This window comes from Nannobrachium achirus, assembly GCF_963921795.1.
Source record: "Nannobrachium achirus genome assembly, chromosome: 5".
Classification (NCBI taxonomy): domain Eukaryota; kingdom Metazoa; phylum Chordata; class Actinopteri; order Myctophiformes; family Myctophidae; genus Nannobrachium; species Nannobrachium achirus.
The window spans coordinates 26,576,223-26,599,125 of NC_137814.1; the positions used below are offsets into that span (position 1 = coordinate 26,576,223).

The 22,903-nt window shown below is 42.6% G+C and overlaps 4 protein-coding genes across 5 annotated transcripts in view; 3 read left to right on the forward strand and 1 right to left on the reverse strand.

The window, feature by feature from the left end:
* The window catches only part of LOC308285878 (histone H1-like), a gene marked incomplete at both ends in the record, with an annotated part of 500,380 nt that overhangs the window by 317,873 nt on the left and 159,604 nt on the right, over nucleotides 1–22,903 (reverse strand). The gene's annotated exons all lie outside the window — the stretch shown is intronic.
* On the forward strand, nucleotides 2,705–3,370 carry LOC308286078 (G-protein coupled receptor 35-like; the record flags this gene model as incomplete). Its single annotated transcript, XM_080727038.1, has 2 exons — nucleotides 2,705–2,985; nucleotides 3,259–3,370. Coding segments are annotated over 2 exons (393 nt in total), but the record flags the coding sequence as incomplete, so codon positions are not given.
* Nucleotides 11,147–12,118, forward strand: LOC308286079 (G-protein coupled receptor 35-like; the record flags this gene model as incomplete). Its single annotated transcript, XM_080727039.1, has 1 exon — nucleotides 11,147–12,118. The coding sequence occupies one exon, from the start codon at nucleotides 11,147–11,149 to the stop codon at nucleotides 12,116–12,118; it is 972 nt and encodes a 323-aa protein (XP_080583165.1).
* On the forward strand, nucleotides 18,986–22,315 carry LOC308286080 (G-protein coupled receptor 35-like; the record flags this gene model as incomplete). The annotated part of the gene is made up of 2 exons (XM_080727040.1): nucleotides 18,986–19,693; nucleotides 22,310–22,315. The coding sequence occupies 2 exons, from the start codon at nucleotides 18,986–18,988 to the stop codon at nucleotides 22,313–22,315; spliced, it is 714 nt and encodes a 237-aa protein (XP_080583166.1).

Below are 22,903 nucleotides of genomic sequence, written 5' to 3' on the forward strand. Positions count from 1 at the left end.
TTTGTGACACAACTCCTTGCAACATTCAACGACTTGCAACAACTACGGTGCGCAAACATGCAGGTACCCAATGGTAGTTGCAAGGCGTTGGTGTGGAATTGGTGTGGAAAGGCTTTAAAATGGTTTTGTTGCAAGGATTTGCAACAAGTTGGCATTGGTGTGGACTGGTCTTTACACATTTACTGACTTTCACATTGACTGCGTTGAAAAATACATTTGGTCATCTCTGAAACAGCACTGGTGAACTGGTGAGTAGTTTGACTAGTTGATTTTAAAACATTATACAAGCAACACTAACTATCAGTAGCCTATGTATACATGATGAAGACAGGACTTTATTATCATTAGTAAATTACCAGTAAGACTCCCTAATCGGGAGATAAGCGACCGTTGGTCGCTTATCTCCACAAATATCACAGCCTCCACCTCTCACGTCATACGGGCAGCCATAGTTACACCTGGAATGTTGAATCTCCATATATGGAGATAACCTACCCATCACACAAAGTCTGACCTCACCAGCCCATACCTGGGCATGGACGACTTATATCTCCATATACGGAGATGGCCATATATGGAGATACGATGACATCACAGAGTCCACAGCTGATGATGTGGCGTGACGTCATACAATACACAAACAAGCCCTATATAAAGGGGCAATTCTCACCAGGGAAGAGAGCATTCCCCACTAGCTGAGTATCTTAAGATGGTTGGATGTGATGATAAGCCACAAATAGGCCAAAAGTTTGTTTTACCAATTATCAAGACATACGGGCAGTTGACAGTTTGCCATTGTTACTCATTGAAGTTGAATCTCCATCTGAATCCCTTTTATGCCCATATATGGAGATCCCTGCTCTGAGTATCTGACATCACTAATCCCTTTTATGCCCATATATGGAGATCCCTGCTCTGAGTATCTGACATCACTAATCCCTTTTATGCCCATATACAGTATGGAGATCCCTAACAGAATCCATTTTATGCCCATATATGGAGATACCTGCTCTGAGTATCTGACATCACTGTGATGTCACCTGTTTATGCCTAAATATGGAGATCCCTGCTCTGAGTATCTGACATCACTGCGATCTCACCTGTGATGTCACAGTGACACATCACCTCAGTATCTGTGATGTCACAGTGACACATCACCTCAGTATCAGGCGTTACACGTATGTATACATTGAGCAGGGCAAAGGTGTGACGTGTGTGACGGACGGACGGACGGACGGACGGACGGACGGACGGACGGCCGGTGGAGGTTTTCATACTAAACTGCGACCTTACGGTCGCAATCATATTGGTCAATAATACTCTATTGTGTTGATAGATCTGGTTCCATACCTTTGTACTGTATACAACCGTGGGAACAATGTGTAATAATTTCTCATATTACAGTAACTCCAGTGATCTTGAGGAGGCAATAGATACAGCAAGTCTTTTTTTTTTTACTTGGTCTCTTGACAAGTCCCCCCCCCCCCCTGCAAATGATAATTGTATATTGATATATTGGATATTGGTTTGGATACATAAGTATCTATTGGATATTGACAATAGCTCATCACAGTCTGACGTGATCATAGCAACATCGTGCTGGCAACTTATGCCCTAAAACAACTGTCAGTGTATTATCACTTCATTCACAAGCTGTATGATGTGTGTCAGTCTTTTTTCCAGAGCTAACCGCAGTACTGAAACAGCCCTTATCAAGGTAGTTAAAGGGATATTTCACTTAATTTTAAAGTCTTCTCTGGCAAAAGAGCAGCCCAGTTAGTTTTGAAGTTGCTTGATTCAGTATTTAGATGCTTGATTTTCATTTTAACAGACAAGCCCCTTTCCTATACAAACCCATTGTACCTTCAAACTCCATTTTAACAATGATGGATTTATCGAAAACCCCCTTCCTTGCTTGCTTCTAGTGACAAATACTTTCTTACTATTTTTTTTTCAATTACTTTTCGCATTTATTTTATTTTATTATTTTCTTTTTCTCCCAAAAAACATAAAAGATAAATGGAAAAAGTAATGAAAAAATCGAACCTCTGTTCGAAGTGGAGCTGTGTGTGTGTGTGTGTGTGTGTGTGTGTGTGTGTGTGTGTGTGTGTGTGTGTGTGTGGGTGTCTGGCCTGGCCTGAACAACAGCGCCCTCGTGTGGTCACAAAAGGTCCTGTAGGCTACAGACAGACAGACAGACAGACAGACACACAGACACGGCCACACACACGGCCACGTATAGGGAGCTTCTGTTCCACACAGCTCCAAAAACACAGTCTCCCCACACATTAGAAGGACAACATCAGTCACCTAAACCAAGGACAAGAGTTCAATTAATCTAACATGGTTAAAATGGAGTTTGAAGTTATACGTAACTCCAAAGTTAAATTATAAGAATACAATCTAAGTCAAATTGCATGGTCCTACCCTCCAGGACAAACTGGCTTAAGACCTGAGATCTGTGTATTGCACAAGAACTTTTGTCTTTTTTTAAATAGACAGAATGGTAATGTTTCCTCCTCCTCAGATGAACATGGATGCAAACATCAGCTGTAGGCCTACTTTGGAGAACAGTACATGGCATGGGCATTACTCTGAAGGTGTGGGATATACGTTGTTGTTCGTCCTGGGTCTGGTCCTCAACATAGCAGCACTGTGGGCCTTCATGGTCAAGAGAGACTCCTGGACAAACACCCACATCTAACTGTTCAACCTGATTGTGGCAGACCTTGCCCTCATCCTCTACCTCCCGTTCCGGATCTACGATGAATTCTACGGCCTGGAAATAACCCAACTCTGCACTGTCCTCATGTCTGTGCATTACGTCAACATGTACACCAGCATCCTGACTAGCACCGCCATCAGTGTCCATCGCTTCCTGTTGGTCAGGTTCCCGTTTCAGGCCAGGTCTTGGAGGAAGAAGAAACAGGCTGCCTTCGCTGTGTGTTTGACCATTTGGACTGTAGTGGTGTCACTGTCTATTTGGTACCGTAAATCCGCCGCCACCAGAGAACTATTGACATGCTTTGAAAGATGTGAAGATAAGGATCTCCCTTTAAGCCTGGTGATTCTGTTGACTCTAGGCTTCCTTGCTTCACTGTTGATCATTGGGTTCTGTTCCAGTCAGATCATATGGATTCTGCAGAAGAAAAAATATGACTCAACGGAAAAGAAAAATACCATCAGCATAGTAACAGCAAACATGATCATATTCATTTTTTGCTACATTCCCTTCCATGTTAGCGTTCTCCTGGACAGGTTCTATATGCCTATACAACCATATTTCCTGGCATCTGAATGGATCGCCACCTCAAACTGCTGCCTAGACTCAATCTGCTATTATTCTTTGCTGAAAGGTTTTTATTTGTGAGCTAGTGGGACTGACACAAAAACATTTCTCTTAAGTTAAGAGGTCATTACAGTTTGACAGTATTACAATAATATTATAATTATTTTTATGTTGGCTGTCTGTCTGCCTGCAGGGGTGTCGCACCAAATTCTGGGCCCTGGGTACAAGGATTCACTGCGGGCCCCCCATGAATGTTCTTAGTGGGAGGGGGTTTAACCCATTTAGACTGGGAACACATTATTATTACGCATTATTTTATGCTTTAACTATTGAAGAAATTGCAGATATACAAGCTCACAGCGTGCTGCGAGCTTGTAGATCTGTTATTTTTGATGGCGCTCCACTGATCTCATTCCCCCATATCCAGCATGGGAATGAATTAATTCTATTATATTATTCCACCAAAATGTGGACTGCCCAGTGGTGTAAAGTAGCCTAACTAAGTACTGTTCTTAACCCTAACCCCAATCTGGGAACCCATCGTCAAAGAAGAAAGTGCGACACCTATCGGTCTGTCTCTCTTCCGTTCTCTGAGGCTGTCTCGAGAGATTACCCTAACCCTAATCCTAACCCTAACCCAATTTTGAGGTATTTGTACTTTATTTCCAATTTCACTTCTACTACACTACATTTCAGAACCAATTGTACTTTTACTCCACTACAATTATTTGAAAACGTTAGTTACTAGTTACTTTGCAGATATAAATTATAATATTCTAAAACATATATAAACCACTTTAGCCCTATTTTATACCTAAGGCTATTTGAAAATAACCGATCTGCAAGCTTGTGCACTTGTAGATCTGCTATTTTCAAACATTATGTACTTTTACATTAACTTTAAGTACATTTTGATGCCAAATTGCCAAAACCTTTGTACTTTTACTCAAGTACATTTTTAATTCCGGACTTTTACTTCTTCCTACTTTTCCCACCACTGGGAATGCCTTACCAACAGTAATCAAAAAGTACGACTTCCTACCCTCCTTCAACCGCCACAAAAGAGCACCTGTCTGCAATTTGCAACTGTGGATCTCCAACCTAGACATGAGAAGTCTTCTAGCTCTCCAAAATAAATTACCCCTGCTGTTTTTCTGTAAATATACTTTCAGCCTACAGCTCCTATTGATGATATCGTCTATAGTATTGCATGTATTTTTTATGTCTTGATGATTTGAATACACAGGGACACAAGTTTTAGTTTATACACAAGATAATGACCGAGTATCCCACTTAGCTGTGCATTCTCCTCCCATTTACACAATGAGTTTAGCAGCAACTGTCAAACCTCAAAGCAATGAAAGCATGACATGTTGTGAGCTTGCAGATCAGCTATTTTCAATGAGGCAACAGTGCGCAAATCAGGTATTATGAAGCGTCATACAGAGTGCATGCAGGGGCATAGTTCCGCCGATTTAAAATGACTCCAATACGGAACTAAAACTTCCTATGATTGGCCGCTAGTTGCTCTGTTTTCCCCTCCGGCCAATTGGACCCCATTAGTTTTCTAACCTTAATTAACACTTTCATACATACATACATACTGTGTTCTTCTTCGTGTGCTGTATTTCGGGAGGCTCCGACCACATTCTCCCATGTATCCCTGCGGTTGCACGTGACCGTTGGCAGCCAATAGCATCCTCTGATGCCTTTACAATCTATGATGGCAACACCCATGCCAAGGACCCATATTGTCATTTGCGCTGCATAGAAAACAATGGCTTCGCTTTGTCCATATCTTTTATACAGTCTATGAGTGCATGCCACTTTATTGCCGAAATGGTCGAATAATATTGATTTATAAGATTCATAGTATAGAAATCATTGGTGTCCTGGTGTGGTGATAAATAATAATAGTAATAATAATAATAATAATAATAATAATAATAATAATAATAATAACGCTGTTGCTGACAATCTGCTGCACGTTGTATATTTGACTTATGATCAGTGCTTTCTTTTAAGGCCAAGTCCTTTATAAGGTTGGGAAAATCCAATTGATGCAACAGGTGTTTCAATGGACAAAGGTGGTTCAGTCTGTAGTCATAAATCGATGCACTCCCGTCTCCCCAGTCTATTTTTGATAATTTCCTGTTGTCTTTCCCTGCTACTGAAACACGGCAGATATACATTCTGAGAGCCGCCGCCCCTAAACACAGAGCCTGACAGCAGTGGGAGAGCTACCTGGGAGAGATAACCGATATATAACTCTATGGAACTAACAGCCGGCCCCACGGCCGGCTGCATGTCTTCCTCTTCATGCCCAGGATACAGCCAGGTACACCACCGACGTCCACCTCCACATGCCCAGCGTTCGTTCCCCTATCTCAGCAGCGGTGCCCAAATGCATCTAACAGCAGAGAAAAAAGAAATATAGCAAAACCACCAAAAATGTGTCCAATATTTCAACCAACACAAACGGATGCTACTCCCCTCAAAACTGAATAAAAAGGCTATATGATCTGGGCAAAATGAGGTGTTGCCGTTGGACTGAGCAGTGCCAAATTCTGTGTGCACACAGAATGTAATTATTTTATATACTTTTTGAAAAACATTACTTACATTTTATAATGGCAGTCAATGGGGCTCTGCTAGTGCTGAAAATGTGCCCAATCAGAGAGATATCATAGATGACTGACGTCACATGTTGAAGTCTGGTATCTATGTTGGAGTCACGCCCTTCCCACGAGGATCCACAAAATGTAAATAATGTATTGTGATTTCATAAACCCCACATGCACATAAAAATAATCATTTAAAATAGGCCTAGTACTTATCATCATCATGGGCTTTGCATATAGACTCAACACAATGGAAGTTCCCTTATATGAGAATCTTTACTCCCACAAGTGGAAAGGCTCTATAAGGACAGAGTGCACAAAGAGGGCATTTGCCTTTTCCATTATGCCTTATGTTCCATGTTGCTATCTCTCTCTCTCTCTCTCTCTCTCTCCTCCCCATCACCTGGTTGTTGTGCTTGTCAAACCCAGAAACAGTCTACTTTGTATGCCTTATACTGCCTGCTATATTATTAGGAACTGTTATCATTTTCATTTTCAACAATGCTTTTGTGTTACCGCCAGTGTTCATAGACATGGTGTGCTGTGGTTCTCTGTCAGACACAGATGATGTCCTTACAAGCAGGAGAAATACAAAAAGGGAACAGGTCTGAGTGAATACCAAAGATGCACATTTTGTCTGTCACTTTGTTTTGCATCCTCTTGCACAGAACCTTCACACTTGAAACCACAGCGTGGTGGTGGAAACTTTTTTGTAAATGTCAATGAACACGCACAAGCTAGGAGCAACAGTACACATGTGAAACGACAGGCCCAAATGACGATTCAATAATACACATTTCCGATGTTTGCATGTACTGTACTGTGGTTATCTATGACGTAAACACTTCCTCTATCACTGCAGTACTCAGTCAGATAGTGTGGGAATACGCTTACTGACTTTCACGCTGACTGACTTCGTTTTTTGGTCACCTCAGAAATAGAAGCGGCGAACTGGTGAGTAGTTTGACGAGCTGATTTTACATATACAAGCAACACTACTGGCTAGATCTTACATGAGTGTATGATGAAGACAGGACTTGTATTATCATTAGTCAATTATCATATCGGTGTTAATGGATCTGGAATTCGTTCGGCATTTCTGTACTGTACTGTACCACGGTGGGAACAATGTGTAATAGCTTCTCAACAATTATTTTGTTTTTATTTGTCAGCAATGTTCCGGCTATGCATGTCCTAACTACTGGCTGAAGACCTGAGATATGTGTATTGCATGACAACTTTCTTTTGTCTCAGGGTGTACACACAGAGATCTGCGATTCGACCTAGTATGACTTCAACAGAATGGTAATCGGTGTTGCCAGATGTATCAATAATTCCAAAAATGTTCAAATGTACGATCATTTCGGCATATCACAAAAAAAGAGTGTGAATTTACTGAATTCCCTAGCTGCTGATCCGGGATCCGGTTTGGCTTCTCAAAATAAGCCAGGAAATCAGTCAATCTGACCCTAGATCTGTAGTTGGAGGAATTAAAAACACTGTGCGCGTCTTTCCAGTCCAGTTTCAGGCTTTTATTTGAGTAAGGTACAGGAAGTTTCCTGCCTCCATGCAGCATATGTGATGCGTTTTTGTCACACTGGAGTCTCAAAAAAGGTTGTTTTTTAAACTAAATACATATTTCTCTTTTTTTTTAACTCATTTTGTGCCCCAGAAATTAACGGATTAAAATGTCCAGTGTGCCTCTCGCTGGCTCCATAAACGGCCAGTCTCTTATTTTGAAGGCCAGAAGTCCATAGCTTAAACACTTCCGGTTTGACGTCATCGCGTCATTCACAGGAAGCGGTCATCGTCCACATGGTGTTGTGTAATGGCGGAACAGAGCTTTTCAACATGTGTTATATAAGCGAGCATCTACTGCCATCCTCGCTTTGAAAGTGTTGTTTGGAGATAATGGACATTAAAGATGAGATTCCCCGTCTGCCTCAATGTTATGGGATTACTATTTTGTGCTCGTGGATCCGTGATGATGATAAATCAGCGAGGGAGATCGTCTCGGGACCTTCCGCGCATGTACCCGGTAGGATAACCGCCGTTACAGTAATATATTACTTTTATTACGGACATCAAAGGGAATTTCGCGAGACATCTCGGGAAAGGCACTAAATGAGTTAACACATATGGTGCCAACCCCGAGTTTCCCGAGTTTGTTTTCAAATAGACCGCTGTGCCAACCCCGAGTTTCCCGAGTTTGGCCTTAATTACTTAATTAGGTTAATTACACTCTCACCCATCTTGTGACAAAGTTTGTTGCTTCTCTGATAAAAAATAAGTCAGAAATCACATATTCAACAAGTAATGTGACCAAAAACAAAGACAAATGCTTCCCATGAACCACAATATTGCTAAACCATGGCTCAAATGGCTCAAATATGAAATTCATAATAACTCGCTATGACGAAATGCTTTTCAGTGCGTCCAGGCCATAGAGTATATATAAAAGGTCCAGGCTAGTCAATTTCACCTTTATTACACACGATGGCGCCATTGTCAGATTAGTGTACCCCCTGCTGAAGTGAAACCAATGGACTGAAGCAAGCCAGCCAGGGTGTGTGTTTGTGACACACTATCTACTTGTGTTGTGATCATCACCCACCAACAACTCTAGTCTGCCTGCCTATCGTTACATTATTCTGCAGCTTCATCATCACATCAAACAAACGAGTGGGTCGCTGTAATTTCTACTTCACCATCAAAGATGGCGACGCTGCGCTACAACAGCAGCGGGACTATCCATTTTACTCATCATCATCATGATCACCGTTTGAGCGCTGCTCAATCAACTCCAACGGTGCAGACTGCTCCAAACGGCAAACGGTGATAGTTCGCTGGGTAAGTGGCTCAAACGTGCTGGCTGCGGTGCCGCCGCCGCGTCGCCGGGCCGGTTCTCCCCGTCCCCGATCAACTCCAAACGGGCAGTCTTCTCCAAGCGGCGTCGCGGTGCCGGGCCGGTTCGGTTCTCTAGACGCCGATCAACTCCAAGCGGGCAGGCTCTTCCAAACGGTGACGCGGAGCCGGGCCGGTTCGGTTCCAAACGCCGTGATACGGCTCCTTCGCGGGTCGCCGTCAAGTCGTCCTGGTCAACGTACCACGATGTCCCGATCACGCACCGTGATGTCCCGGTCCTCACGCTGCTTAGCCGTCGGCCGGACCGATTGTCCGCACGCCGTGATGTCCTGGTTCCTCCTGGTCCACTCCAAACGATTGTGGTTCATCATCACCTCAGTAACCTTACCTCAGTAACTAAAAACCTGCCCACGCTAGCCGGAACAGCGGCCCGTCGGGATAGTGAGCGGACCCCCACAAGAATTAGTCGGTCGCGGTGACAAACAACATATTCTTCATCATCATCATCATCATCATCATCATCATCACAACACACTCTAGTCTATCACGGGCTGCTGTGAATGTCCTGTTAGTGGGTCACTGTGACAAAAAAACGTGTTCTATTTCATTACAACAATGTCACCTCCTTCAAAGACGGTGGCGCTAACAACAGCAGCTGGTCGCGGTGGTGCGCGGAACCAGTCGCTAACGCGAGTCCATTCAGCTCTCAGAAGTCGCAGTCTAAAACAGCCGATCTACAAGCACACAACGCCAGCCGATCTACAAGCACACAACGCCTCGCATGGGGAGGCGTTGTGTAGTCCCCTGACTGACTCGGTGAAGAGTGGAAACCACAGCGAGATCGAAGGCACACATCCCATTCCCAAAGACCCAGACCACAACTTTCCAGTGAGTTTGTATTTTATATATATATAGCCTATATAATCGTCAGATGAATCAATTTATTTTTTATAATCTAAATCGCTCTGGGTAGGATAAATGTGTCTGCTAAAACTTTTAGGCTAAAGGTGTAAATTGATTTGTGTTTTTTTTCCTCCCATCTGGGAGGGGGAGAGAGAGAGAGGGCTGGAGGGATAGATAAATGTGTTTATTGTGTGTGTGTGTGTGTGTGTGTGTGTGTGTGTGTGTGTGTGTGTGTGTGTGTGTGTGTGTGTGTGTGTGTGTGTGTGTGTGTGAGAGAGAGAGAAAGAAAGAAAGGGAGGGAGGATAAAGCTCCATTGAATTGACTGTGTGATTGATTGTGTGAGAGAGGGTTAGAGAGAAATGTATTTTGTGTGTGTGTGTGTGTGTGTGTGTGTGTGTGTGTGTGTGTGTGTGTGTGTGTGTGTGTGTGTGTGTGAGTGAGTGAGAGAGTGAGAATGTATTGTGTGTGAGAGAAAGAGGAAGGAGGAAGAGAGAGAGAGAAAAAGTATTTATTGTTGTGTGTGTGTGTGAGAGAGAGAGGGAGGGGAGAGAGAAATAGTGTGTGTGTGTGTGTGCGTGCGTGCGTGCGTGCGTGCGTGTGTGTGAGACACATTGTATTGTATTGTAAATGGATTTTATTTTTCTATATTTATAGGTAGTGGTTCGTGCAGAGGAGCCTGCTGACTTCCCTTTGGAGAACTGAAAACTTTCCTTGGCCTGCCTGCTGTTTCTGACCGGCCTCATCTCAACTCACACGTGCACGCACGCAGCCTCTGAACTGTGAACATGCACATGCACACGCACACGAGCATGCATGCAGACTCTGAACTGTGAACGTGCACACGTACAGGCGCACGCATGCACGCGCGCAGACACACAATGTGAGAAACAATGTGAACAAGCCAGAGAAACACTGAACTAGCAAGAATACACTTGATTGAAAACGGTAAAGAAACAAAATAAAAAACACTTATTTGTCTTATTCTTTTGTATTTCTTTGAAGGAAAAATACTGTAAATACAATATTGAAGTCATTGAAATCAAAGCTAAAAAGATCAAGTGAGTTTTCAGCCTGATACAGTATCATTCACTAAAAGCTGTTTTTCTCAAAACAAGGTCTAAAAAGGGGTCATTTTTGGCCGTTTTTTTTTTTTTGTCTGGCCTATAAATACAGAAGCGAACATCGTAGAAACATGGTTCTTGGACCGGGTGAAACTAGAGAATCTCCTCTTTCATTCGATGTGTTGTGTGATTTTGTCACGATAAAACTGAATGCGGAGGCTGTCTTCGAAGTTGGTCAAAAACATGGCAAGAGCACAGTACAGACAGAAATAAGCCATGGCAACAGATGTGTTAATAACTCATTTACACATGTGATTTCTTTTTTTTTTTTTTGCCTCCGGTACAATAATTCAACATTTGCCATGTGGCAACACTGATGGTAATGTTCTCTCCTCCTCAGATAAACATGGATGCAAACATGAGCTGTAGGCTTACTTTGGAGAACAGTACCTGTAAAGTGCAGATCATTGAAGGTGTGGGATATACGTTGTTATTCGTCCTGGGTCTGGTCCTCAACGTAGCAGCACTGTGGGCCTTTGTGGTCAAGAGAAACTCCTGGACAGACACTCACATCTACCTGGTCAACCTGACTGTGGCAGATCTCGCCCTCGTCCTCTACCTCCCGTTCCAGATCTACGATGCCTTCTACTGCCTGAAAATAACCCCACTCTGCACTGTCCTCCTGTCTGTGCATTACGTCAACATGTACACCAGCATTCTGATCAGCACCGCCATCAGTGTCCATCGCTTCCTGGTGGTCAGGTTCCCGTTGCAGGCCAGGTCTTGGAGGAAGAAGAAACAGGCTGCCTTTGCTGTGTGTTTGGCCATTTGGACTCTAGTGGTGTCACTGTGCATTGTGTACCGTGAATCTGCCTCCACCAGTGAACTATGGACATGCTTTGAAAGATGTGAAGATAAGACTCTCCCTGTAGATGTCCTGGTGCTTCTGTTGACTATAGGCTTCCTTACGCCACTGATCATTGTGTTCTGTTCCAGTCAGATCATTTGGATTCTGCAGAAGGAAAGATATGACTCAGCAGAAAAGAGAAATATCATCAGCATAGTGACAGCAAACATGATCATATTCATTGTCTGCTTCATACCCTTCCATGTCGGCCTTCTTCTGGACAGATTCACCCCAACGCTTAACGGCTGGAAACAAGCCAAAGAAATGCCTATAATACACAGATATTTACTTGTAGCTGAATGGATCGCCATGTCAAACTGCTGCCTAGATTCTATCTGTTATTATTTTTTGTTGAAAGGTTTTTATGTGCGAGTTGCAAAAACAGAAACTCTCTCTGTTAAGATGTCTACAACAGGGGTCTTCAACCTTTTCAGGCCAGATAGAATCATTTCAGGACAGATAGAATCATAGACTTTTTTGACAGCACTGTCATCAGTCCATGTTGTATTTGTGTTTTTAGTCAACTTGGCCTTTCACTCTGTACTATTCTTTACCTCTACACCAAACCTATTTGCCGAAAATAGCCGATCTACAAGCTCTCAACGCCTCGCAGCGCGAGGCATTGAGAGCTTGGGAGCTTGAGAGCTTGACAGCTCTTATGCCTTAACTTAAAGGCCTGTCCATACTGTCTCCGACAGGTGACCTTTTGTCGGAAAGGTCCGGTTCAACTACAAAATGACGTCACTCGCATCTTCTGAAAAGCATTACCCCGAATTAGAGTTTGGAAAGCTGCACTTAGGAAAGTCGGACCTCTCCGACGAAAAGTTTGGTGGTCGTAGACAGTATGGACAGGCCTTGAGGTTAAGGCATAGACGGGTTTCTTGTTTACAAACATTGAGACTAAATGCACAGGTGACTGTATCATGTAATCAATTCCGTCCAATCCCCAAACTTGTTGTTTTGGGGAGCGCTGGTTTCATTCTATACTCTATGGTTTCATTGGCTAATTTTGGTAGCGACCCTCAGTGTGACGTGGACCAGAAACCCGTCTATAAGGGCTGCTACTTCAATCAAAATACAGCCCTTCTAGATCTGCTATTTTCAAACATTTTGTACTTTTACTTTTGGTGCTTTAAGTATATTCTGATGCCAATACTTTTGTACTTTTACTAAAGTAAATTTTGAATTCCGGACACTAACTTGTAACAGAGTATTTATATATTGCTGCATATTAATACTTTTACTTAAGTAGAATAATGCAAGTACTTTTTCCACCACTGAAAGGCCAGCCTCGTCTTCCACATCACCTGTTTGTTGCCAAGAAATATCAGCTTGGTTGTAATTTTCCTGCCTATTAGACTATTGCTGTGTGTACCAGGCCCTGAGACATGTAAGACAGCAGCCACCATGTACATGTTGGCCACTTGATAGTGTTATAGTTAGGTTTTAACTATTAATCAGTCAGTCAGTCAGTCAGTCAGTCAGTCAGTCAGTCAGTCAGACTTTATGTTAGCTTTTTTGTTGCTTTTTTGTTTCTTTGGCAACACCCGTCCCTCTTGTGCTCTGTTTGTGTCAATTTTAAATATTGTAAATACTTTTGCTCATGCAATACATTTTTTTTGCACCTTGGTTTCCTCTCCCTTATTTGCACCCACATGCTCATAATGTGTTACTACCGGTATCTTTATTTTATTCAATATAGGCCTACTTTATGTTTACATGCTCTTTTACCTCTAGACCCTTAAGATCCTAAGAGCCCTAACATGGCTATGTACTGTACATAGTTTTCTGTTCACCTTTTAGATACAATAATAAATAAACAAAAGCAATTAATTGAGTAAAGTAAAGTGAAACTAACTGTGTTGTTGGGTAACCGGTTGATGCTGAATAATATAAACTAGTATAGTATCTTCATATTTTTCAACATCTGGAGAGAGCAAGCTGGGGTGGAGAGGAACTTGGCAGCCCAAACCACTTCCTCCGTGAGGAAGAACTCAAAAGCTAGAGACTGCGAAAAAAACCTGCGAGGAGGGTGTAAAAATCAGCCTCTATTGCCCTGCCGAGGCTGAGATGTTTGCTGTTCAGCGGCAATAACGACCACAACGCACAGAAGAATTGCCCCACTTCTAGTCCATGGGCCATACGAGTTGTCGGTATCAAAAAGGTGGCAAAGGTTACCATGCATTTTTGAAAAGCTCTATATCTGTAGATTATATTTTGGTATGATAACCCTTTTTTAGACACAGCTAAATTGGTGTTATCAGCCGCTAGAGTTGGTGTCCCATTAACTTTACATTACAGGAAAAAAAAGCTAAAAATTAATCTGCTTTAAGTAGCATAAGAGGGGTCCAACTAGGGGGTTTTCATGATGCTGAATCCATTGCAAGCATCTGTTTTGCACGAAAAACATCCGTGGGGCTAAAACGCCCCCCACTAAAGTGTGAAAAGTGATGACTCATCACTTTTCATCACCAAACCATAGTCTTGTGGGACAGTTTTTAGCCCAAGGAATGTTTTTTGTGCAAAACAGATGGTTGCAATGGATTCAGCATCATGAAAACCCCCTAGTTTGACCCCTCATATGCTACTTAAAGCAGATTAATTATTTGCTTTTTTTCCCTGTAATGTAAAGTTAATGGGGCAACAAATCTAGCGGCTGATAACACCAATTTAGCTGTGTCTAAGAAAGGGTTATCATACCAAATATAATCTACAGATATAGAGCTTTTATAAAATGCATGGTAACCTTTGCCACCTTTTTGATACCGACAACTCGTATGGCCCATGGACTATTCTGGTCAGACGGAAGAGGAGCCATGCCTGGTGGCAACCCACAGTGCCTATAGAGCAGGGGTGGGCAACTTTGATGATGGAGATCGAGGGACACTATATTTTCACACTCACTCCAGAGGGAGCTACAGCTCTTTTTGAATAGGAATCCTGATATAGCATTTATATGTTCTTATGTTAATTTTGTGAACTTAAATACAAATGCATTGGACATAAACAAAGACTAGTATAGGAGTAATTACAGGTGGTCATGTTAACATGTTTGGAATTATAACAGCTGAAATCAATAATAATATATCAGTATTCCTGCGGGCCACATTAAGTGAAGGTGGGGGCTGCAGCTGGCCCCCAGGCCACCAGTTGTCCATGTATGGCCTAGATAGAACCTCCTATGGTCACCAAAACATGCTGCCAGCCATCTTCCCCACTGACTGTCTAGACTCTAGATCTCCAAGAGACAGTGGGGGCTGTAGCATGTAGCAGGCCGGGGGTCTCATCATCCTCGGTCGGGTCACCTGGAGGAGGGTGTCTGTTGTTCTGAGACCCCAAACACCTGTAGATTACAGGTAACAACACTGATAAAGTTTGCGTCAGTAGGTGTATTTATTTATTTACTAACATAGGGATCAATCCACATTGTTATCTAGGTTTTATGTGAGACCAGTCCACATTCTGACGCTGCACTGTGGTTCTTTTTCTCTCACGTTTGAGCATTAATAAAGTATTCAGTCAATCAATCAATCAATCAATCAATCAATCAATCAATCAATCAATTTCTGGAGTTAATTTTGTGTGCACACTATCAGCAGACCACATCTACCTCCTAATTATTAATTAGTGTGTGTGTGTGTGTGTGTGTGTGTGTGTGTGTGTGTGTGTGTGTGTGTGTGTGTGTGTGTGTGTGTGCGTGTGTGTGTGTGTGTGTGTGTGTGTGTGTGTGTGTGTGTGTGTGTGTGAATGTGAGTCTGAACAACAGCGCCCCTCCCTTAACATGTGTGGTCAGAAAAGGTACTGCAGGCTACATACAGACACGGAAGGATGGACGGACGCATACATACATACATACATACATACATACCCGCACACACGGCCACGTATAGACGTGACCACCCCTCAAAAAAAAAAAAGTATTGTGCTGGCTGAGACTTATGTCCGCCAGTAGGTGGTACTGTTTTACCTGAATACTGACTGGGAGGGTGACTTATTTAGGACAGGTGTTTGATGTGCAATCAAGGTTTCTACTCAAGGAGTGCTAGGTTGCAATTAGCAGTGCAGCGCCAGAGTTTGTTTGGTTTGGTACAGAGAGGCAGAGACATGTCCTTTTGAGTTTATGCTTGACAAACCATTGTCTGTGAGTATCTTATGTTATGTTGATGGTATGTCAAGATAATGTTTATTTACGCTATGTTTGAACACAATTATTGATATTTCTGTAATTGTATCTTTTTTCAGTTTTACTCTTGGATATACAGCAAAGCACCTGTTAACTCTACAATTGTTGTCCAGAGTTATCTGTCTGCCTACCTGTGCCCAAAGCAGCTAGGGCAGAACAAGTGTGTATATCAGTACTACGGACGTAGGGTCACACAATTGCGTACTACAGACATGGGGACACGCAACAATAAAGATGTAGGAGCAGTTAGCACCGATTGAAAAATATATTGTGTCAAACACGACACACAATATCTCCTTGTATGGGCTGTTCTGTCTGTGACGTTAGTTAACTCCATACATGGAGTTCCGTGCTCATGGGACCTACACACAAAGCCAGACGTAGGAGCGGTTAGCACCACTCGAAAATAACTTTCATTTTATAATAGAAGTCAATGGGGCTCTGATAGTGCTGAAATGTGCCCAATCCTAGAAATATCACTGACGTCACAGGCTGGACACATCGAAGTCTGGTAGCCTATCTACATTGGAGTTCCCAAAGGGACCAAAATGTAAATAATGCATTGTGATTTCATACACTCCACATGCACATAAAAAACATAATTATCATCAGAATGGGTTTTGTGTATCAATTCAACACAATGGAAGTTCCCTCGTATTTATGTTAATGAGAATCTTTACTCCTAAGTGGAAATGCTTTAAGGACAGAGTGCTCAAAGAGGGCGTTTGCTTTTTCTATTATGCCTTATTATGTTTCATGTTGCTGTGTCTGGGGTTCTCTCTCTCTCTCTCTCTCTCACACACAAACCCACACACACACACAAACTCTTCAGGCACTTCTACTAATCAACTCCTTGTCTGTATTCAACCACACACTGTAGTCCAACCTCTGTCAGTTACATTGTGCTCACCTCTTCCATCCACTGGTCCTGCTGCTCTGACTCCACCTCTTAAAACATCCCTCTGCTGTGTCCACAACCGGCCATTACCTCTCATACCCATCACCTGTTATGCTTGTCAAGCCCAGAAACAGTCTACTTTGTATAGACACGTCACGTCACACTTTTCCCCTACTCATATCTCCGCAACCGTTGCCCCCATCCATGCCAAACTTTGCACACACACTCATTGGCTGCCAAACCAGCGCCCCTCATTTCTCACATGGCCCTCTTCTAGCGCCACCATGAGGCTGATTCTTGCAAAACACATTTTGGACACTGCTCCTACAGATTGTGCCCTAAAATCATGCAAAGCGGTACACAGCACTCATGTCATCGCCACATGGATCTGTCCCATTTAGCGCCACCATCAGGCCGATTGTTGCAAAACACATTTTTGGACAGATTTTGGCCTAAAATCACGCAAAGCAGTACACAGTATCTCTAAAGTCATGTCATGGATCTGTCCCATTTCCCATATTCCCTCCTGATTGACTATACGTCTGCCTTCTAAATGTGTATATGCGACCTAACGGTCGCTTATCTCCCGATTAGGGAGTCTTACTGGTATTATTCGGAACTGTTATAATGTTCAATAGTGTTTTGTTTTGTGTTAGAGACGTATTCATAGTGAGACATGACATGGTGTGCTGTTGTTCTCTGTCATACCAACACGGATGCCAATATAAAAGGGGAACAGGTCTGAGTGAATACCATTTTTACTGATGTGGTTTTGCTTTCTCTTACACCTTCAAACTTGAATCACATTTCCTGAAGTGTGGTGGAAACTTCTTGTAAACGATTAATTAATTCAGTCATCTCAGAAATAGAAGGAGAGCGGTGAACTGGTGAGTAGTTTGACTCGCTGATTTTAAAACATTAATTATCATATCAGTATTATTATTGTTTTTTGAGCGGTGGTTACACTGTCTCCTATACGTGGCCGTGTGTGTATGCGTGTGTGTGTGCGTGTGTGTGTGTGCGTGTGTGTGTGTGTGTGTCTGTATGTAGCCTGCAGGCCTGCAGTACCTTTTATGACCACACATGTTAAGGGAGGGGCGCTGTTCAGGGGAGAAGGGGGGGGGGGGGGGGGGGGTAAACCACCGCTCAGTTCACACGGGTGTGATTTTTAATAATTTCTTGTGTTAATGGATCTTGTTTGTGCAGATCTTCTGTACTGTACCACGGTGGGAACAATGTGTAATAGTTTCTCAACAATTAACTACTGGCTGAAGACCTGAGATCTGTGTATCGCATAAGAACTTTCTATTGTCTCTTTTCATTCAATTAAAGGTTAACTAGGTAACTTTTAGCCATTTTTGAAATTGTTTCTTTAAACAACATAGCCTATATTAATTCATATATTTAGCATCCCCCCCTAATTATGCTGGGGTGTTTTTTCTGAAGAAAGACACATCCCAGTATTTTGGTTTTGTTTCACTGTTTATGTCGACATTCGACTGTTTGTGTTGACATTTATCAACTGCAGGGACGTTTCTGTCTGGGGGAGGTTTTATCTAGAAAGAATAAGGAAAAATAAAGTTTCCCCATAACTATAGTGTGTTGCCCGTTGGGCAACCACACTAACTAGAAAATGTGCAATTTGTGAAATTGCGAGTGTGGTTGCCCGCCCTGCCCTGCCCCGGCGCGAGTCGCGGGGATGCGCCGCCGGGACCTGAGCAAAACGCAGGGGTCCGAGGGAGACGACATCGGGACGGATACCGTCGGGGCCGTGCGATGCGCGTTTCGAAAAGGTGCTGGTCGGATCCTGCGTTCGTGATGTACGGATACGGTTTCTTGTTTTTAAGAAATAGGCTCCTCCCACAAGTTTCGGAAGGCGATTATGTTGTCGCGTCGCTCCCGAGATCGTTTTGTTTCGTTTTGAGAGGGATCGTCAAAATAGAAGCACACGATTCCCGATGAAGCCGGTCGATTTGACATATGGCGCGAGTGTGTGGGGCAAAAACTGTTGCCGGTGAAACGGGGAGCTCGGCTGGAGCTCTTAATTACCCCTTTGGACTTGGGCACTGAGTTGGGCACTGAGTTGATTGTTTAAAAAGTAAACTCGTTCTATGCTCATTAGAGCTCTCTAATCGATGAATGCATCAAAGACAGAGACGGGAGCGAGGGGGGAGTGTGGGTGTGTACACACAGAGATCTGCGATTCCACCAGGTTTGCCGTTAACAGAATGGTGATGTTTCTCCTCCACAGATGAACATGGATGCAAACATCAGCTGTAGGCCTACGTTGGAGAACAGTACATGCCATGGGCATTACACTGAAGGTGTGGGATATACGTTGTTATTCATCCTGGGTCTGGTCCTCAACGTAGCAGCACTGTGGGCCTTTGTGGTCAAGCGAAACTCCTGGACAGACACCCACATCTACCTGATCAACCTGACTGTGGCAGACCTCGCCCTCGTCCTCTACCTCCCGTTCCGGATCTACAATGAATTCTACTGCCTGGATGTAACATCACTCTGCACTGTTCTCATGTCTGTGCACTACGTCAACATGTACGCCAGCATTCTGACTAGCACCGCCATCAGCGTCCATCGCTTCCTGGTGGTCAGGTTCCCGTTTCAGGCCAGGTCTTGGAGGAAGAAGAAACAGGCTGCCTTCGCTGTGTGTTTGGCCATTTGGACTCTAGTGGTGTCACTGTGCATTGTGTACCGTGAATCTGCCTCCACCAGTGTACTATCGGCATGCTTTGAAATACGCGAAGACAAGCATCTCGATATAAGCTTCCTGGTGCTTCTGTTGACTATAGGCTTCCTTGCTCCATTATTGATCATTGTTTTCTGTTCCAGTCAGATCATATGGATTCTGCAGAAGAAAGATGATGACTCGACAGAAAAGAAGAATATCATCCACATAGTGACAGCAAACATGATCATTTTCATTGTCTGCTTCACACCCTTCCATGTTGGCCTTATCCTGGGCACATTCCACCCAATGCCTATAATACACAGATATTTAATTGCAGCTGAATGGATCGCCACCTCAAACTGCTGCCTAGATTCTATCTGCTATTATTTTTTGTTGAAAGGTTTTTATTTGTGAGTTGATGGGCCTGTAAAAACAGAAACCTTCTCTGTCTCTTAATAGGTCATTTCAGTTGAAAATATTACAACAATATTATCATTGTTTTTTTTTGTTTTTTTTGTTAATTTCCCAAACCATATTGGAGTGATCAGTGCCAGTCTGCCAGAAGTCTTGTGCACACTGCAAATAGGCCACAGAAGTACCTCCTCTAATAATTTGATATATGTTTTGGAACATGGAAGTCGCCTGTTCCAGAAAATGTCAACTTGGTTGTAATTAGCCAGTAGCTATGCCCCTCCCAAAAAGCTTTTGTCCAATGCTAGCTTAGAATAACTTCCTGCCGGTTGCTAACCTAGCATTGGACAAAAGCTTTTAGGGGAGGGGCATAGCTACTGGCTAATTGTCCTGCCTGTTATCATTAGACTGTGTGTGCCCTGCTAGCCTGATTTCAGACTCTACGCTGGGGCTTGAGTCTGAACTTGTGGCCATTCTATTTGATTGAAAAAGGGAGGGGATTTAAAATTTGAAATTCCCAATCACAAGAGATCTGGTGGGAGGGGTTGTGTTTGACTTTTGCACACAAAACATTCCCTCCTCCCCCTCCCCTCAATGACATGCACCAAACAGGTCATTGTCTTTGATGTTTCATTGATTAGAGAGAATCACTAACGAGCTATTCGACACTTGTATGGCTCAATCAATGACTGCAGTTCGGAGCCCTTTTGAAGTTCAAAGGGAGCAATTAAGAACTCTGGTGAGCCACGCAGCCACCCCTCCCTCCACTGTTTCTGTTGATTTTCAAAAGTTAGACGCGCCCCTCCTCCGCATTGCATTGATTTCATTGGTCGGTTTCGGTCGGTTTGAGAAGCTTTCGGTAGCAAGAGACACGTCATATGACACATCCAGACCAAGAGATGCAGTTCACTCAGAGAGTGGGCGCGTCTATTGGCTGGAGCCAGGCTAGTGCCCTGCCCTGGGACAGTTAAGACAGAGGCCTCCATACATTTTGGCCACCTGTTAGCATTATAGCTTTTAACTGTTAGACAGACTTTTTTTGTTCTGTTTTTTTGTTGCTTTTTTTGTTTCTTTGTCAACACTCGTCTCTTTTAAATATTGTAAATACTTTTGCACAATACAGCATCTTTTTGCACCTTTTTGCACCTTGAATCCCTGGTTCGCTCTTCCTTATTACACATGCTTATAATTTGTTACTACCAGTACACTTTATTTTATTCAGTTCTTCATGCTACATGCTCTTTTAACTATTGGAACCTTAAAGGAGTAGTTCACCCCAAAACTTTTAATATTGTAATTTGATTACAATAACTTTATCCCCATTGATTCCGGATGGGGACCCAAATGCATTCGGGTCCCCATCCGGAATCAATGGGGTAAATTTACTATAATCCATTTTTTGTCTTAGGAATGCGACAAATACAAAAACATATTATTGAATTCAAGTCTCCATGGCGTGAGTAATGAATGGGAAAAAGGTCATTTCTTGGGTGAACTACCGGTACTCCTATTTAGGCCTAACCTAATAGTTAGGCCCAAATCAGAAATTAGCCTACAAAAACAAATATGTTGATACATACTGTACATGTACTGTAAGCCCCTCCCATACACTAAAATGTGTACCCGGCCTGAATGGGTTAAGAGCCGTATGTGTGTAGTTTTCTGTTCACCTTTTTGATACAAAATAGAAATGCAATTAATTTAGTAAAGTGAAACCAACTGTGTTACTAATAATATAACATAGTATATCAATATATTTTTCAACATAGGGATCCATCCACATATTATTATCTAGGTTAGACCAGTCCACATGCACTGTGGTTCTTTTTCTCTCACGTTTGAGCATAACAGTACCGAGTACAGCGACTGTATAGGAGACCTACACTTCCAGACACTGAAAGAAAACGTGCAGAACGGCATGCTTCTGACAGGAAGTACAAACCAGTCCCTTTCATATCGTTCCACGATAAACCACCCAAACAAGCAGGCCCTAATTAAGGTGCAACAATGTACATGTTTGTATATGACACCAACAAACAGTGCAGACAGCACACAGCCACTGTAGAAGGAGTGTGTGATAGGCTCACTCATCCACATGCAGTTCACTTTAGTTGCAATTCAAAATACATCTGGACGTCTCAGAAACCCATGGCAGCATGCAGTGAACTGGTGAGTTTGTTTGACTATATAGTTGATTTGAATACACTATTAAGTCACACTACTGGTTAGTTCTGTATTCCAGACATCCAAAGCCTGGCTGAGTCAAGAACGAGATAAATGTTCAGATCATTGTTTTATCGTATTATACGTTTGTTATGTCTTATCTTTTTGCTTTTATTATAATGTATGTTGGCCTCTTGAGGCCCCATTCATTGAACACACAATCTATAGCAGTGATTGCTAGTTGAATATAAATCTAATACATTTAAGACCAACAAATATATATCACTGTGTCTGTGTCTAATCTCACAAACCGACCAGCAATGATGTTACACAACATGACACATTATATATACTCACAAAAAAAGGCTGCGCTCTTGGCTTGATCTGATTATCTGCAAAGGTCTTAATACTGCAGTAAATGTCATTTCAGATCAGATCACTGCTCAGCTCCTCTCTTCATATGAATGTAATGAGTTTGCCCAAGCAACAAGTCACATTGATATTGATCTCATCTCATACATTGTCCAAATCAGTTGAGCCAAGCGAGAGCTTGTGGGTGGACATGGACATAATGTGGGTCCATTAATGTTTATGTATGTATATACTACAGAAACACCTACTGTAAATACCCCAGAAGAAGAGTTATATTTAGTTAGTTTATTATGTTATGTTAGACCTACAACTTGCAGGAGCTCTATGAGAATGCGGATATCTGAATCAGTTGGACATTAAGTATTGAGTATTGAACCTGCCAGGCTAGTGAAAACTAAACTCTGTGTAATGTTTTAACTTAGCAACAATAATAAGCATAGAGGGTGGTGCTTTATATAATAGATTTGTTATTCAATACTTTCTTTCTTAAATTTCTCCAAAGTTCCAAGCTCAGTGTTTTCAATCAACATAATCACAATT